This window comes from Rhinolophus ferrumequinum, chromosome 10 (assembly GCF_004115265.2).
Source record: "Rhinolophus ferrumequinum isolate MPI-CBG mRhiFer1 chromosome 10, mRhiFer1_v1.p, whole genome shotgun sequence".
Lineage (NCBI taxonomy): Eukaryota > Metazoa > Chordata > Mammalia > Chiroptera > Rhinolophidae > Rhinolophus > Rhinolophus ferrumequinum.
The window spans coordinates 28,291,083-28,309,553 of NC_046293.1; the positions used below are offsets into that span (position 1 = coordinate 28,291,083).

An 18,471-nucleotide genomic window follows, 5' to 3' on the forward strand; every position below is an offset into this window, starting at 1 on the left:
GACTTTTTTTTTTTTTTCTTTTGAAGAAAAAATAAGCCTCACAATCTGAAGCACGTGTGACTGCCAGGGCTGACAGACTTAGCATGTGTGTCCTTTACACGGGACCCAAAAGATTTCAAAGGCTGAATCAAATGCTGTACTTGCTTTCTTTTCCCACTTTCCAATCTTACCTTTGAAATAGAAAAAGAAAGACAGCTCAGTCTTCCTGACACTGACACATATGAACTATCATCTCTCACAGAAAAAGGGAATAAGAAACACAAGACAGACAAAAACCCTTGCATGTACCCTCAACTCCTCCAGGAGAGCACACAGAGTTTCTAGGTCACCCTGTGGCTCCACCTGTAAGTATGGTGGACAGCACAGTGAGGTGAGCTGGGGAGACAGCTATTCTCCTCGCTGCCTGGTTCTTAAGACAACACTGAACACCCAGGATGAAATGAAGCTGATATCACTCCAGGAAAAATGAAAACAATGCCAGCAAGGCAAAGAAATCCCTGTAAAGTACAAGGGACATTAAGAGTGGCTACGGCTCTTGGCCCCTGAGATTCACAGGTCCATAATTGTTTGAGGTTTGCAGTGTAGTAGCTACACTTCCTTTCATCTACTCTTCACCACCAATGCAGACCCCAATATTGTCTGTCATGTCCCTGGCATGAAATCTGGCAAAACCTCTACACATCTAAAAACAAACAACTAAACACATACTCCTGCTTACGGCACCCGTCACTGACATATACAAAATAAGGATTTGACTTCCTACATAAGACATTTTTCAATTCAAACTTGAGGAGCCTGGTTGAGCCCAAAAGAGAACCACATATTGTGTAGCAATGAATAAGTGCTTCTATATAGCAATTAGCTCCTCCCTCATGACATGCCACTGGCCAACAGACGCCAGAAATCTCCATATCGTAGCCCAGATCTGGAACTTGGAGTTTGGGGAAGAACAAGGATTCTGGGTTCACTCCCCCTGCCCATTAAAGAAGTCCAAGTAAGATGGCCTCAAGGACATGATGCAAAATACCATCTGTTCAGCCAGGCACCTTCAGGATTAGTGTGGGAGAGATAGCTGGGTGGGTGGAAGACAGGAATTAAAGGCAATGATGACAATCACCTAATAATCACCTACTTGGGAAATGTGTCTGGAGACGGTCATGGTTCTCTTACACAAGTCACAAAGGGTTTTAATGATAATGTACATTTCCTTCTCTTCTTATGCCTTTGGACAAGCATAAAGCATCCTTTGCCACACAAAGTCTTTAATCACATCGATAGCATTACTGTGTTCTGAAAAATGTCGTCCTCCCTTAATACAATTCCAAAGCTATGCCTTGGCCTCACTCTCTTGCTTGCTCGTAGCACTCAGATAATGGCACACATTATGAAATCACCTGTAAACTCCTGACAGAACATTATCAAGCCCGACTCAATTGGTTTTGCTAAAGGAGGTCTCTCCCAGACTTCAGGGAAGAGTTGTAAGATCAAGCTGGCCCACCATTAATTTTCTTACCTTGCCTCACTTTGTGTCTTCCTTACTCTAGACTCTGTTTTTCCTTTCATTCTGTAGCACTTTAGGGAGCAATTCCTTTAATGTAATAACAGTGTAGTAATACAAAGAACATCATTTTCTAGTGCTAATAACTTTCATTTTAAAAACACTTGTGTGCTCCAAAATGTAACAAAGCATAATTTTCTCATCAAGGCCAGCAGACATCCCATCTGAAACTTTTCAACTTCTGTTTCTTTTGGGATTGTAATCAATCTATGTACAGGAGAATTGAAATGCCATTTTAAAGTCAGATTTGTTTTGATGCTCATGCTGTCAGCTTTCCTGCCGGAAACTCATCTCTGCATAAAATAGACACATGGAGTGTAAGAAAAGGACCAAAACCAGTCTTAGAAAACCATGACCACCTGCAAGAGGATCACCGTTGATGAAATGTCCATATCCTGTACTCTTTCTAGAACTTGAATTTCATAGCACTAACAGGGATCACAATTTTTAGACTGGTCATCAAGAGAATCAAAGGAAGGAATTCTTTCATTAGCATGAAGTTCAAATTTATGCAAATGCTATCATTGCCTTTCTCCTTATTCTGGCTGTGGGGTCCACAACAATAACAGCAGAGTTGAGAACAGTGATTCACAACCCTGGCTGCCCTTGAGAATCAACTTGGGCGCTTTTCAATATATGTCCGTTCCCAGGCCCCTACCCCCTTCCTGTCGAACTAAATCAGAATTTTGCAGGGTGGGATCTTGGGATCTGCATACAGTTTCTTAAAGCTTCCAGTATATTCTAACACACAGTCAGGACTGAGAAACACTGACACAGGGAACTCAAAAACACAGGGAAGTGAAGACAGCATGGGAGCAAGTCAACTGTTCAACATTTCCCTGAGGCTATTGAATCAGCGTCAGGTAAAACATTTTAGAAGGCTCCTTTATCTGAAGAAAGGAAAATGTTAACTTCTGATGATCTGCTATGATCATGCAAACATGTTTTATTTGCATGATTTCATTCTCCATGATACCTCCACCACCCAGGTTCCTTGGTGGGGTTTGTGGGATGCAGGTCTTGTTTCCACAGCAACACAGTGAACAGGTTGCCTGGAGTTTTGAGCACACAGTAGGTACCAACTGGTTTGCTGCTCAGGGCTGGTGAGAAAGATTCTGCAAAAAGCTGAGAATGGTTCAGAACACACAAGTGTTCAACTTGGCTATGGGTTAATTTTGGAATTGGGATGAATGTTCCGGGAAGGAAGTACGTACTTCCCTAAGGATTAAGCCGCTAGAGGCCGCTCTGAGCCAGATCCTTGCTAAATCTCGTTCTGAAGTGAAATCACATCAAAGGGTAAGGAAGGCAGCAGAGTAGCACTGGGAGTCATGGCAACACCATGGTTCCTATTTTTAAACTTGTTGGTGACTGAGCACACAAAGTATGTGTATACACATGGGGAAGGAAATTCTGATATCTTTCAAAAGAATATTCTTTTATGAGGTTTTGACTTTGCAGGTGGCTGATAATCTGTGACAATGAGATAAAAGAATTAAGCTAGAATCAGCTGTGTTAGAAGGGTTCTTTTCCCCTTAACTCCACTATCTTGTTCTCTGTCAGAAGGGATCCTTCATGGCCTTCTGTCAGAAGTACCAGGAAATTGCCAATACCTTTAACCAACGTATTCTGAAATTTTGATCTTTGTTTCTTAGGTTCGTTTTGCTAGTGTCTTTGGGAATTCACTTTGGGTTACGAGAAAAATAAGTCCAAGCCAGCCAATTAAAAGAACTTTCTGTGGATGGCCCATTCCTTATGAAGCCAATTAATGGATGATGTGTACTGTTTGTATGCCCAGCTTCTAACGTGTGATTTAGTACATAATAGGGAATCAAAATTCCTACTGAATGTGTCACTAAGTCAGCTATCAGGGAATGTAATATTGTGAGGCACAGGAAAGCACCCTCACACATCACGTCTCTTTCACTCCCAATAGCATTATTTTTACTTGTCTCTCATCTCTGGCGCGTATCAGTCGTAAACAAATCCAAATTTATCTGACCTGTCAAAAATGATAGAGGCCCTGGAGGACATTTGTAAATCATGACAGAGGCCAAGATCTTGTTTTGTTTTATTACATGTCTCTGACAGTATTTGAATGTGTCTGTAACCTCCAGGTGCCTCAGCAGATTCCAGAACAGAAAGTCTACTCTCAGTTCAGTTTCCAAGGACTTTCAGGTCTGCAAAGATGACGAGGTCTTGTTTTTCCAAAAGTGGGCTAAAGGACTTTGGAATACATAGGAATAAAATAAGAAAATATAAGCATCTTTTCCAGTCGGAAACAGACGGCATGAGATAACAGCAAGGCCAGTAAATATAGATGTGACACACTCCAGGACAGAGAGGGAAATAAAGGGGCTCTGTCTGGGACATCCCTAACAGGTGTGTACTGGACACTATTCCCAGGCTGATCCTGGATTTATCATGGCTTCAGGAAAATAATTCAGCAGAGAGCCAAGAAAGAAACTCTTTATTACAAAACCACTTTGTCCTGCAGATTAATGATGTCTTCACACACATCAGTCATGCCTAATTGATTTAGCCTCCTCAGCTACAGAGATAATTCTCAGAAGGCTTGACAACGTAGGGCAAAGTACACCTGGAATTCATAGAGACTTGGGTTTGAAACCCAACTTTATCTGTAAGTAAAGTAGGCAAGTGACTTTACTTTCTGGATCTCAGTTTCTTTCTCTGAAAAATGGAAGTAATACTGCCTCTGTACAGTACATTCAATCTTAAATAAGGCTATATAAAGCACTTGGCACATAGTATTCACTCAATAACCTCTTTTAAAGTAAATTTTCTAAATTGCTGGAGCTTAGTATTTTTAAGTACCAAGCTTTTTCTTGATTATAGGAAGCATTTTAAAATGGAAAATTTCAGAAAGGTATTATAGAGTTTTCTGACTTCTTAAACCAAAGATAATCAATATAATTTAAGCTCTATTGATGACCTAACAATGACTATGCTATTTTGCTATACAGGGATGCTTTAAAGGGGGTGTATGCTTTCTGGGGAGAACATCGCATTTTGACCCAAATGGTCTTAGATGAGTGTTCCCTCAAGATCTTCTGCTAGGCTTTTCTATTATTTTCTGCACCTTACCATTCTGTTTGTTATTTCTTAATGCTGTCCATTTGCCTACCCAATTCTCATCATGTTCGTTATTTCTAAGCTCTTGTCATGTGGGAAATCAGATAAAAAAGTATCTTAGAGGCTCCTGGCTACCTACCAAAGATACAGCCTTGATTCTCTCTCTAGTACTTTGATTTGTAACTGGACATATATTACTGCCCTGGTCAAAAACTAAATTTAACTAAAATACACTTGCCAGTTACCTTTGCAACTAGCTATGGCCACGGACTGATTTCAGACCAATGGGCTATAAGCAAAGTATGGGGTTTCTGGGTAATCTCCTTAAAAGGAAAAGAGCTTGCCCTCCTTCCTTTTGGCTTCAATCTACTGATTGACATTGGAATTCAGCAGCCACTTTTGGCATGGGGATGAAAGAAGGCCACACCCTATAAACAAAAAAATGGAAAGCTAGCAGGGGGTCCTGGTGATCATGCAGCTACCATACCACCTCTGGACATACCACCTAAATATGCTCATGTGTCACATTTAACCTGGGTTACTGATACTCTATGCATATCTAATCCAACTGTCCACAGATTTCTTAGAAGTATATATAAAATTAGAGTAAATGAACTCTGCGTTAAAATAAAGCACACGAATGTTAGGGCAAGACTTTTGTGTCAGTGATTTTAGTTCAAAGCCCTTTTCTGCTTTCTTTGTGGTACTGGGTTATGTTCTAGATGCATCAGACTGTTGAATACGTGACCTCTCCTGTTCCGAGTAAAGCAAGGAAGTCTGTGTGTGAACACACGTGAGGTGTGGTGACAGAGCTGTGAAAATCACGACACTGCGTCGTCTGTAGATCACTTGCGATTTTAAGTCACAGACTATCACACACACACACACACACACACACACACACACCCCTCGTCTTTTCTCTACATGGTCAATAATGATTGAAATTTGACATATTATTAAAATTTACATCATAATGAACTACATCGTAACGGCATTCTATTAGGCTATTTTTGCCTAAACAAAAGTCCCTAGGAGATTGTGGTTCAAGGAAGGAACATGATGGGTGGGAGTGCCTGGAAGGGCTGCTGGGAAAATTAAAAGGGAAGGAAGAATCTGAGTTTCCTCTGTCGATATCCAGTCAATCCATGCAGAGATTTGAAGCCCTCATAGGTTTGCTGTCATGGTTCAGCGAGATGATAGACAACAAGATTCTCTGGATGAAAATGGTCACTTTTATTATCCTCATTATTAGGCATACTAATGAGAACAACTTGAAGTTTTTGATCATCAAGACTTATGTCAAACATTAAACGTATGTTGACACATATCCTCATCCAGACTCCATCTGTGATCCCTTTCAGGGAATTCTGAAAAGGACCACTTAGAATGAACATGATATTGTGTGGCTTCTGTGCCTATTTCTGTTGTTTCGTCAAGGAAGACATTTCCTTTAGAAAAAGAAGACATTAGGGATTTCTTAAAAATATATAGAACCACTTGACTACTGCAGTCTACCTCCTTTGCCCAAACAATAAATGTGATAACGTTACTTAGCAACCATCCTTACAGCCATCAAAACTTTTAAAAGGGAATCTGATTGGAAGGAAATACTTGTTGATTTCACAAGAGCTAATTCCAGAAAAGCCATTTTAAAAGACTTCTATCCCATATTCAACTTTTCTCATACCATCAACTAAATGTTCCCAGTAATAGAAAGAATTGTGCAAATTTAATATGGAAAAGTATTTTTACCCAGTTCTTTTAATAATGCCCTACTCCATTTGACAGATGTAAATGTACATACACAAACATACACTGAATGGATGTACAATACACACACACATGAGTATGTATATGTGCAAGAATCCCACATGTGGTCATTTATGAACATAGAGAGCAAAAGACAGGAAAGCCTTTAAAGCTTTTAAATAAGAGGTGGCAAGAAGAAGAGAGGGGCAGCAAAAGATCAATGAACAGAATACCCTAGAGAGAAAGAGATGGGGAAAAAAGAAAGAAAGAAAGGTGGGGGCTGTGTGAAACAGTAATGAATGAGGAAAAGATAAAGCCTGAGCAGCGAGGGAGGCAGTAGGCAGCCCCCGGCCGGCTGCTGCTGCTGGAAGCCGGACAAGAGGGAACAGATTTCAGCAGCAGGGAAACTCTAATCTGTCAGCAGCAGTTCCTTCATGTGTGACCAGCCAGCCCAGCTTGGGGACTGGTGCCAGTCTGGGCGCGCTAACCCCACCAGACCCTCCCGGAAGAGAATGCGCCACTGATAAAAGCCTGAAACTCAAGGAAAGCTTCTTCTACCCAGCTCTTGCCACCACCCTCTTTCCAGCTTCTATGCATGCATCTGAGGTGCTGGTTCAGATCCCTTAGCAACCACTTCTGAAAATCAAGCAGGCTGAACACCCCGCTTCTTCCAAATCCTTATCAGCCTGGAGGATTCTTCCAGGAGATGACCACTCTGGTGCCCTGATAGTTCCATTGGGGAAGAAACAAAGAGAAAGGCTCAAACTATTATTTATTTTAAATACATGAGGTCTTATATAGATGCAAAAGCCAGAAAACCATCTCTGCTCTCAAGAAGCTCATGTTAGTGAAGCTGACCTTTGCCGGCTGTGGTCCAGCCCTCACTCAGCCTTCCAGCCCATGGCAGTAACCGTAAATGACAGCACTTGAGCTTTCTGGCAACTCGCCTCCATCCTTACCACCACCCAGCCAGCCTTTATCCTCTGGTGGGAAGAGAGAACAGATGGAGAAACAATCCTACTCAATTTCTAAATAACACCACCTTCAATTCCCATTAACTGTGAATTTGCACCCTTGTCTGGGAAAGAACCAAGGGAGTAAGAATAGTGGGGACACTGCCAGACCAGGGCAAAGGTTAACAGGAAAACCCGCTGCCTTCCAGCCCTTCTGAGGACATGGTCAAGCAGCTAAGAGGCAGCGTGCTCTATGAAGAGAGTTGCTCCTACCATCAGGACACCTGGGTTCTGCACCCGCCCAGCCTCTAACAGATGAGTGACCACTCTGAGATTTTTGTGTTCACATTTGTAAAATCCATTCATCATTCCACCACCTATTCTGTGAGAATGCATGTATCGAAAGGGTTGGATTAGATGAGCAGCAAGGATTCTTCCAACTCTAATGCTCTGATTTTAAGGAAAGCCGAGATTTATTTTTAAGGCTTGGCCAATGTACAGCGCAGTGAGGGGCTCCAATCCAGCTCCCCAGGCAGATCCAGGCCAGATCCTGGCATCATCACACAGCCTAAGCTGGGGGTCCCTAGGCCTTGGGTTTCTTAGAAACATATAAAACGGGGATAATGACACCTGTCTTAATTCATGATTTCAGCTGACAAATATTTATCTAGTTCCTACAGTCTATCAGACACTGTGCTGGGAATATGGAGGTTGAAAAAATAAGTCCTGCTCTCAGAGAGCCTAAATTCAACCGAGAGGACAACAAAATATTTAAAAGTAAAATATACGCAGTATGTCAGGTCAGTGCAACAGAGAAAAATAAAGCAGGAGATGGGGCTTGGGACAGGGGAAGGACAAGTTGCTCTTTGCAACAGGAGGTCAGGTAATCCTAAGGACATTTTCATGGACCAGGATTTTTGCAAGGATCAAATTAGATAACTGACAATGCTGGTATGCAGTTAGTACTCAGAAAGACAGTCAACATTGGAGTCAACAGCTTCCTCAGCCCGGCTGACAATGGGCCTGCTTTTGAGCATACATCTCGTGACCCTCTGCTTAACACCTACCATTGCCACCAACCTATTTCCTTTCTGAGGCAGAAACAGTTATTTGGAACGAGGCCTGTCTTTTGTCTCCGCTGAGAGTTGTGGCTCTGGTCTACTCTTCCTTCTTTCCTCTTTAAGACCATCCTGTCCCTTCCTATAGGCAGTGTACCACCTGTGTCTTCTCTCCCAGCACTATATACATCCCTTTCCACACCCACCAAAAAAAACAATTGTCCTCAGTGAAATGAATTCTTTCCCCACTCACTCTCCCTCTTACTCTCCAGCCTTCTCTTCCAAATTGTAAATGATTTTTTAAAGAAGGAAGAAGAAATAAAAGAGTGGGGAGGAAGTAGAGGAGAAAAAAAATGGAAGAGAAGAAAGAGGAAAGAAACACCAAATATGTCATGGGTAAGTTTTGAATTTTACAACTGAGCCACAGAATTAAACAGTAATTAAGGAAAGAATCATGTATCGGGTCTCAGTGTTAAACATTCGAGAATGTTCTTCACAGATTTGAATTTAAGGGAAAGAAGCAAAGATCACTGACTGAAATGACCATCTGTATATCTGACATGAAAAATATGAAAGACAAAAAGAAACAGAAGAGTTTGAAAAATCCTCACATTCGGTCATTCTTCCATGAACAATTAAAGCTTACTTTGCTTGAATTACAATAAGCATTGCATATATCTTTTAGGATAGTTATTAGATTCTTCAGTTATCTTTCCCAATTTATATCTATATTTACATACACAAGTGTGTCTAGCTTTATAAAACATTTCATATAAAAACATAACTTTCCTTAGATCCCAGGGGACTTCTTTAATCCCATAAAGGGCCACTACGCCTGACAGTCCCCTTATAACGATACATTCACAGAGCCTCTTGACTGGTTCACATGTAAATTATATTAAGTGCACCTATGATACATATGTGTCTTACCATAAATCTGTCTATGCTGGGCACTCCATTAACATTTAATAACAACTAAAGATGGGTAATGACCAAGCAGCTCTGGCCCATAGTGTCTAAAAAATATTGACTCACTTCCTCATTTATTTCTTAACCTCTCAGCACTTTCCAGGCCAAGGACGTAAGTGGGCATCCCATGGGAGCAATCCACCCAATACAATGGTTCCAAGGATGGGGAGACTGACTCAAGATTAAAGAAAGATAGTGTTTGTCACTGCCCTTCTAATAAGAACCTAACAAAGCACTTTTCTTTATAGCAGTTATCCCCATCTCTCAAAAGCTAGGCCAGGAGGAAGACGCTGGCCTTTTGAGATGGCAAATTTAATGGGGAAGGAAAGATGGGGTTTGGGGGCAGTGCAAAATAAATGTTGAGTAGGAAAACCAAGGACACTAGGCAAAAATCATTAGGCAAGATTCATAAGAGGTTTGCTATGTTGAGATCCGGCCATCTCAAAGAGAGTCTGCTTTTTCTACAAGTTCCAAAAGGTGCCCTATATGAAGAGTAGGAACATTGGATCATCAGGACAGAAAGAGCAGAAGTGAGTGGCAAGTGTGCTATCATCTGAGTGACAGAAACAAACTAGTAAAGTATTCGAGAGCATACTCGAATAAAGGAAAATAACCATTAACTGCTCCCCCAGGAAGTGATAAAGGAAAAATATAGACATGTGCCTACTAATAGCTAACAATTCTTCTCTAACTCAGGGAAATAAAGAAGGGTTTAGGTAACAGGCAGAATCCCTTTCTCAACAATTTTAGATCACCTGGCACCAAAACATTTTCAAACTTTTCTCAGGAACTAAGAAGATTCTTCACTTAGAGAATGCATGGCATAAGAAATTTTCCAGCTCTTTCAATCAAATACAGTTCCTAATTGGAATAAAACTCTCTCAGCATGGCTTAGGCTGTGTTACAGGGCATGGTACTACATGTACTAACAAGGCATAAATAAATGCTACAAAGTTTGAACAGAAAGTTAACTTATTTGCTAGTGTACAAAGCAGGGTTGTCATATTTAGCAAAAAATAATACAGGGGTCCTGTTAAATTTGAATTTCAGATAAACAGCAAATTATCTTTTAGTATCAGCATGTCCCATGTAATATTTGGTACAGACTTATGCAAAGAAACAAACAAACAAAAAAATCTGTTGTTTATCCGAAATTCAAATTTAACTGGGTTCCTGTATTGTTCTTGCGACCTGAGTGAAAAGATTGTCCAGCAGCTTAGAGCGTATCTGAGATATATAGTCATCAAGTCTAAAACTGGCCAAGCTGAAGGAGCTAAGAAGTAATTGTAAGGAATTTGAACTGACACGTGATAAATAATGCTCATTTGACAGTGAACTAAAATAGTCCATTTTTATGAATCTTCTTTCAGTAACTAACAAGTGAATCACTTCAAATATGCATCTGTCTTTGGGGATTCAGAGATATCCATACCCCTGTCCCTGTTCCCTAAATCTAGACTTACGAACTTCCCTCACATGAAAAGAAAGCCACAACTTGTTTCGATAAAAATGAGAGTTTTACTTCCCCTTATAATGCTTCTGGAGATGACAGGGCCTGTTAATACTGCTAGGTTTTCAGAAGGTGAAAGGGGAAGCCATTTCCTAACTGTATTACTGTGTCCTCTTGGGGCTGGGTCACTCCCAGATACCACCTAAGGGGCCTTCCTCTCACAGCTGGTGCAGTGGATCAGCAGCAGGCCAACAGAAAAGTCATCCTCATAAAACAATCATTTGCAACAATTTTATTTGCAAAGATTTCCTGCTGTGACTAAATGGTGTGGTTACTTGGTTTGTTATTTAAAACATGACCATAGTGAGACCAGAGCTCTGAGGGGGACAGATTCTGCTTTCAGACCAGGATTAGAATGAGGAATTCAGAGTGTGTGTGCCTTACTGAATTCCAGTGATGATTCGGAGAGCTGTTCCTGGTGATAACAGCTCAGACTGGGTATAGCTCTTTGTTGGCCCTAATAGGCAACCCCACTCCTTTCTGGGTCTTGATAGAAAAACATGTTAAAATATTCCCAAGAGAAAATAGAGATTAGATTCAAGAACCTTGAAAAGCTGCATTTGGGAGGAGGGAAAGGAAAAGACAATGGAAATGAGCAAAGATACAGGTATATGGATGGGGAGACAGCCAAGAGAAGATATCCCGCAGGCAGTTAGACACAGAACCCTAGAAACATCAGGGGCAGAAGAGAAAGATCATAGAGGAAATGTACTAGTGGAAAAGTACATTAATAAGTCTGAAGACACTTTTTAAGCAATATCCTTGAGAAATCAAGATGAGGCGGACTCTCTCTCTTTGCTCCACACTCACCATCGGAGCATTTATGAATAATCTATACTGTGTAATCCTTGTTATTTATAAGACTGCTATACTTGAGAAGATGGAGGTGGCCATCTTTATAATAACCTCTAAGGAAGGAGTATAGAGAACCTAGAGGGCTACCTTCCTGAGTGGCCATAAGAGAGGGTAACAAAGGTTAAAACCAATTGTGGTTTTAAAACATAGTGGTGAGAGACCAGGTCTAGTTTGAAGAGTGGCTTTATTGGAGAAGCAAAAGGTGGAGTGAAGGCGTCTTATACTGTGATGTTAGTCCAAGGCTCAGGGGAGTCTTCAGGGGAGTGGAAGTGGGGTCAACACTGAAACCTGAAGAATGAAGAATTTGAAGCAAGCAAAAGAACATCTGCATTTGTGGATTGGTGGGAAGAGGTACCTGGGGGGTATATTCACTGTAGAGAAAAGAGCTGGAAGTGAGGGACAATGTGATATTCTCAAAGAACTAAAGTAAGTTCAGTACTGCAAGAAGGTAGTGTTCAAGGGAGAGTGGCATGAGCCAATTTTGGAAAGGTAGGAGGACCAAGGCTAAGGAAGTCTTTATAAACCATGTTAAGGACTTTATCATAGGAGCAGTGAAGAACCACTGAAAGTTTTTATTGATCAGGAGAGTGATGACATCACATTTTCATCTTAGATCACTCTGGCTGCCATGTAGACTGAATATCTACTTAGTGCCAGAAGATATTCAAGAGGCCCTGCAGCAATACAGGTAAGAAGAGATGGACTGGAATATGGTACAGTGATGAAAATAAGTGAAAGCACTCCAGAGAAAATCCATAGAAAAAAGCATGATTGACTATGAGGTATCAGGGATACAGAATCAAAGACACTGGAAATTTTTATTTTAGGAACTGGACAATAGGATGTACCCTTTATAGGTGATACAGATTTGGTTAGAAGAGGTGAGAGGCTAACGAGAGAGGAGAAAGCAGGTCAGTATTGGCTACGGGGCATTCTAAAGGAACATACCTAGTCACAGTTAGAGATACAGACCTGGGGCTTAAGGGAGAGGTTTGCGCCAGAGATGTCAATTGGGGGCAAGTTACAGACATTCGTTGTACCCTCAGGGATGGAAAAGAAAAGAAGAGGGGCTAGGACAGAGTCTTGAGAAGCACCAATATTTAAAGGATGTGTAAGGGAAGAAGAGCATGTCAAGGAGCCTAAGGCGGAATTGCCAGAAGTAGGAAGAAAGCCAAGACCGTCTGTACCAAACAAGCAGCTGATAACTAGGGATGGCAGAAAGAACAGAGCTCAAGGTGGTAAAATATTAGGATTGGATCACAGGTACCACTACATCAACACTAATTTTAGTTTCACCTTTGAATTAGGAGCTTAGCTGAGTGGCTATTGTCCAACTCCCTCCCTTCCAGAAGTTAAACAAGTATAAGTAGGTACACATTCAACTTCCATTAAATGTATTTCAACGTCCACAAAGTACACTTCCTAATATTTCATTTCTTAGGCCAGATAATGGGTACCTGAGTATGTACTACTTTTTTTCTGAATACCTTTCCATATGTCTGATATAGTTCATAAAAAATTTAAAATGGAAGCCAAAAACATAGCTGAATAAAAGACAGTCAGGTTATTGAACAGAATGTATATATTTCCATTTATGTAATAATGGTGGCTCAGGTGGTTGGAGCGCCGTGATTCTAACACCGAGGTCACGGGTTCAATTCCCACATGGGACAGTGAACTGTGCCCTCTACAGCTAAGATTGTGAACAACAGCTCTCCCTGGAGTTGGGCTGCCATGAGTGGCTAGCAGCCATCGTGAGCGACTGGCAAAAAATAAAATAAAATAAAATTATAGATTTATAACCACATAGGTATACATCCATAGGGAGATATATAGAAAAGATGGTCACTAATTCTTCCAACAACGATTATCTCTCGTTAGTTGGATTTAAGGTCATTTTTACTTTCTTCTTTGTGCTCTTCTATATTGTTTGAATTTTTGCAATGCGCACATGTAGCAGTTTTATACAAATAACCAAATCACGAAAGCATCCTATAGAATCTTCTGCCCCACACAGTTGCATAATTACCCCTAAAAAGATACACTGCAGTCATGGCTGGGTTATAAGGTGAGGTCAGGGGAGCAGAACGCCACCCACATACTCTTATTGAATAAACCAGACCAAGAGCAACCCTAAAAGCTGTCTCTACAGCAGCACTCTCTCTGTTAAAGACAGAGAGAGGAGAAGCAAAGGAGATAAAAACCAAGGGCAGAATCATCTTCATGTGCCTAAAGACCCATGAACTTATTCTCCATTCCCTCTCAGTACAGCAGCACTCCAGAGGTAGGTGGGCTGGTCCTCCCTCACTGCTACATACGCTGTGCCTTGCATAGTGATCAAGTATGTAGGAACCAGAGAGGGCTCAACTCCAAACTGAACCTCTCCCTTGCAGTGTGACTTTGGACAATTTATACCTACAAGCCTTATTCTCTTGCATTGTAAAATGGAAATAATTTTTAAAACCTGCTCTCTAGACTTGTTGCTTTGAGGGTTGAATGAGGTAAAAAAAAAAATGCAATACACTTAGATTAAGACCTAATACATAGTGAGTGATCAATAAGTGGGAAATGTTATGTACTTTATAAAACAAGAACACAGTCACATCAAGCTTTGGATCCGAAACACTCCCCACATCACAAACAATTGCCATCCCTATGGCAAGCTTTCAACCTGTGACATCTGAACTGCTCTTCCCACAGTTTCTGAGCCTCCAACCCATCTTGGAAGCTGTCCTCTGACCTCCATCATCAGTGTGCCCTCTGTTTCCATACTTACCTGTTTAGCATATTGGACTGGTAGATTCTCTTCTCATGGGTGTTGTAACAACTGCTCTTGGGCTCTGGGATGAAGCTGTGTTCAGATAGCATGTCAGAAGCAGCAGTGGTGATTATGGCAATCCCATCTCTCACTCTGGCAGGGAGGCCATAGTCCCATTCATCATAGGAGACAGAGATGAGCCCAGTTGGGAACTCCGAGGGCACTGTGTCTGTATCCCCTGCCACCAGACTAGGCACAATCCACGTGTAGCCATAGCCAGTCAGCCCTACTGAGTTAGCCACTTCGAAGATGTAGGTGGCCTCTTCCTTAGTACAATAAAGAAGAATGATGGGGCTTTGAAGTTTCTTGAGCTGGTTTTGGATCTTAGAATCTCCATCATCCAGGGACATGTCCAGCAGGAGGACTTCCTCTAACTCCCAGCCCACAAAGCTATTCTCAATGGTGCTGCGAATCTTGTTTACAAAGTCCTGGTAGCCGGGGAAGTAGGTGGTGACAATAGAAAAGATGTACCAGTCATACTCTTCCATGATGTTGAGCATTACGGAAGCTTGCTGTTCAATAGATGGGCCAAACTGGAAGAACATGGAGGATTCATCCTAAAATAATTAAAATGTAAAAGAAAAAAAAGAAAGAGAGAGAGAGAAAGAAAAAAAGTCAAACCAAAGATGGTAAGGGAAAATTTGAACTAACTGAATACAAATTTGTGTCCATTATTTAATTTTTCATATAATGCCTTTAAAAATGGATATGTTTGAATTGCAAACATTTGTACTACATTTCTTCCTAAATCTACTCTAGAGAAATTCAACATAGGTCTATACTCTCCTTGTCTGAAATCTTTGTGGTTACTGCCAGAGCCCAGGGCACTTCCTAAAATGAAACATGTTAATATTTCTATGGTAAAACATATGAAGAGTTACATAAAGTGAGGTAAAGACTCCAAATGGCCTGATGTCAGTTCAGGTCAGGTTTTATTGTCAAATGAATTGTACAAACACATATGTACGTGCATGTGCCTCCCCACACATTTACCATTTTTCAAACCTTTTGTACTTTCGATTGTGGATGTGTATCATTCAGCCAGAGTGAATAATCCAAAATGCCATCAATCTACCTATGCAGGTGGTATAGGCACATGGGCCCAGCAGGTGGGTAGTATTCAGTACGGATATCAGGAAGAAGCACATATACATAATATAAGATTTGGTCAGTATATTTTCTATAAAGGTATATCTGTTGAATTAATAGCACACTTAGATTTCTCTCTATCTTCTACAGTGATAATGAGATACGCAAATTAGAGTAAGGCTCAAATAGTATATCTGAACCACACGTTAGAAAGACTTGTATCCTAGTTCATATGTGATTAAGCTTTATTTTAGAGAAACATGCAGAAAATTATTCTTTCTCTTACCAATATAATACACAGGTCTCAATCTGACCTTTGTGTCACACACATAACCCTCTGCCAACTCTGAGCTTCTTCTATTTCTTCCCTCTTTTTGAGGGAGAAGCCATTTTAAATTTCTCCCATTTTAAGTTATATTTCTCTTGCTACTCTGAGATGTCAAGCCCTGTGTTTTATCTCCACCTTACAGCTAGAAGAATCTGAAACCACAAAACAAAAACCCTCTCAGCCTTGCCCTTCTCTCTCAGTCCATTCCTCCCCGACTTCCTCCTGGGTAGTGGCATCTCCCTTCTTGGTCAGTGCCTCCTATCTTCTATCTGATAGTTCATCTCCATTTTATAATAATCCAGGCAAACGAGACTGTATCTTTTTCAAAGAGGCAGTTCTTCTTATAAATTTCCCAGTCTAGAGCTTCAAAGGAAAGTTACAAGAGACCAGGTTTTAAATAAAATTATACAGTAATTTCTCAGTTCAGGAGCATATGAGTATTGTTGTACAATGGAGAAATAACTGAGTATTTTGGGATACTCACTACTGAAAAAAATGCAGGTTGAGAAATATCCAGCTCATGTCCAAAGACACTGATTCTGCAATGAAAACTGCCAGCCCCTGGGCTCTGCCAGAGTTATTGTTGCTTTGCATGGCCTGAACTTTTCACATTTCCCACAGGCCATCCAGAAAGAAACACTAGATGCTTAGTCATTTGAGGGTGATTCTTTCTGCTAAAGGTAAAATGATGCTTATTATTATCATGACTCCCTCCCCTGGCTTAAACATACGGTCAAAGAGGAGCCTCAAAAAAAAAAAAAAAAAAAAAAAAAGGAATTCAGAAATGTAGAGAGGGTGGGGCACCCAGAATGGGTGGGAAGAGGAGTGGAAATAATTTGGAATAAAATAATAATTTTGTGTGTGACCATTCCAAACTGTAGCCAGCCCCTGCTCCTGGCTTTCTTCTACTGCACTACAAGTATTACTCTTCTGGTAAAGCCAACCCTGTCCTTAGGTTATAGGATACAGTGGGAAGCCAGAACAACAAGTTTAATTATTCTAAGACTTGTCAGTGGCCTACAGAGAACCACAACAACAGGAGAGGAAGGCCAGTAACAGAACAACTCTCCAGAATGGCTATCACTTTCAATAAATAGCCATTTGTTTTTCTTGTTATACCTCCAGCTGAAAGGAATCTTGGGGATGCTCAAATGAGAAATATTATCACTTGAGTTTTCATAAGCCCAGTGGATATAACAAAGTGATAAAAGTTTCCAAATATATCTTAAAATGTACAGGCTTAGGATGAAAGGGATCCAACGATAAACAAAGTCAACCTATTCTATGATAAATGAATATATCTTATCACAAGGAAGTTCCTGAATACCCACATAGTTCCATCTACAATATAACCATAACTGGTTCAAATACACAGGGAGTAAACCATGGAGGTCCATAATAAATGAGCCCATGCTAATGAGATTGAATTGGGGAAAAAAAACAACAATCTGTTATATACCAACCTGACCTTCTCCTCTTTTAGTCTTCTCTTAAAACACTCTCACAATTATAAATGAGTTCCTAAAGAAACTGCCAGCTCCTATGTGAAGAAAGCCAATGTGGGGGTTCTGGTCAAGAATGGCTGAGTAGGTAAATGCTGTGCTCGTCTCTTCCCATGACCACATTAAAATTACAACTAAATTATAGAACAATCAACCTAGAGAACCAGCTGAAAACTAGTTGGTCAGAAGACCTATAATTAAGGATATAGAGAAGTCACGTAAAAAACTGGTAGGAGGAGTGAGGGGCTGGCCCTACACCCATGTGTGGCAGTTTAGAATCATGACGGATACAGCTGCAGAGGTCCCCGCTGAGGAGAGAGGGGTCCAAACCGATCTCCCCAGCCCAGGATAAGAAGCACCCCCAACATCTGGCTGTGAAAATCAATGGGGATTCCAACTGTCAGGGTGAGAGGGAAGTCTGCTGGAAATGCAGATGTCCTCTTAAAGGGCCTGTGCACAGACTCACTCACTCACAGGCACTTATCCTGGGCTGTGGCAGAGGTATAGCAGCTCTGGAGGCACCAGAGACATACTGAGAGAAACTGAGTTGTGTGCTGCAGGGTGAGGGCTGGAGAGACAGCCATCACTGTTCCTGTTCCTGTATTAAGCCCTCACACATGACCAGCATGCAGGCGCCATCTTTCCTGTGTTGAGCCCTCCCCTGACACAGCCAAACCTGAACCTGCATTAGCCTGGTGAACTCTGCTCCCTGCACCTTGATGACTCCCTGAGACCCTGCCCCACCCAACGCACACACCATCAGAGGCTCTTTTGGCAGTAGGCAGCCAGCCTTGGCCTGCACTGCAGTCTTTCTTTAAAAACTCTAAAAGGTCCACAGGCCCCAGGTGAGCAGCAGCTAGCCTCGGTATGCCTTGAGATTTTTGCTGAGTGGCTGCAGGCTCAGCACTGGCACCAAATCTGAATCTGCATTAGCCTGGTGAACACTACTCTGCCCACCCTGGTGACTCCCTGAGACCCTGCCTCATCCAACT

General features: G+C 41.3%; 1 protein-coding gene across 1 annotated transcript in view; it reads right to left on the reverse strand.

The window, feature by feature from the left end:
• GRIN2B (glutamate ionotropic receptor NMDA type subunit 2B) overlaps nt 1-18,471 on the reverse strand; it is a 398,438-nt gene that overhangs the window by 159,964 nt on the left and 220,003 nt on the right. The window contains exon 5 of the mRNA XM_033118774.1: nt 14,519-15,117. Within this exon, the coding sequence (XP_032974665.1) occupies nt 14,519-15,117 (599 nt within the window). The remainder of the gene's footprint in view (nt 1-14,518; nt 15,118-18,471) is intronic.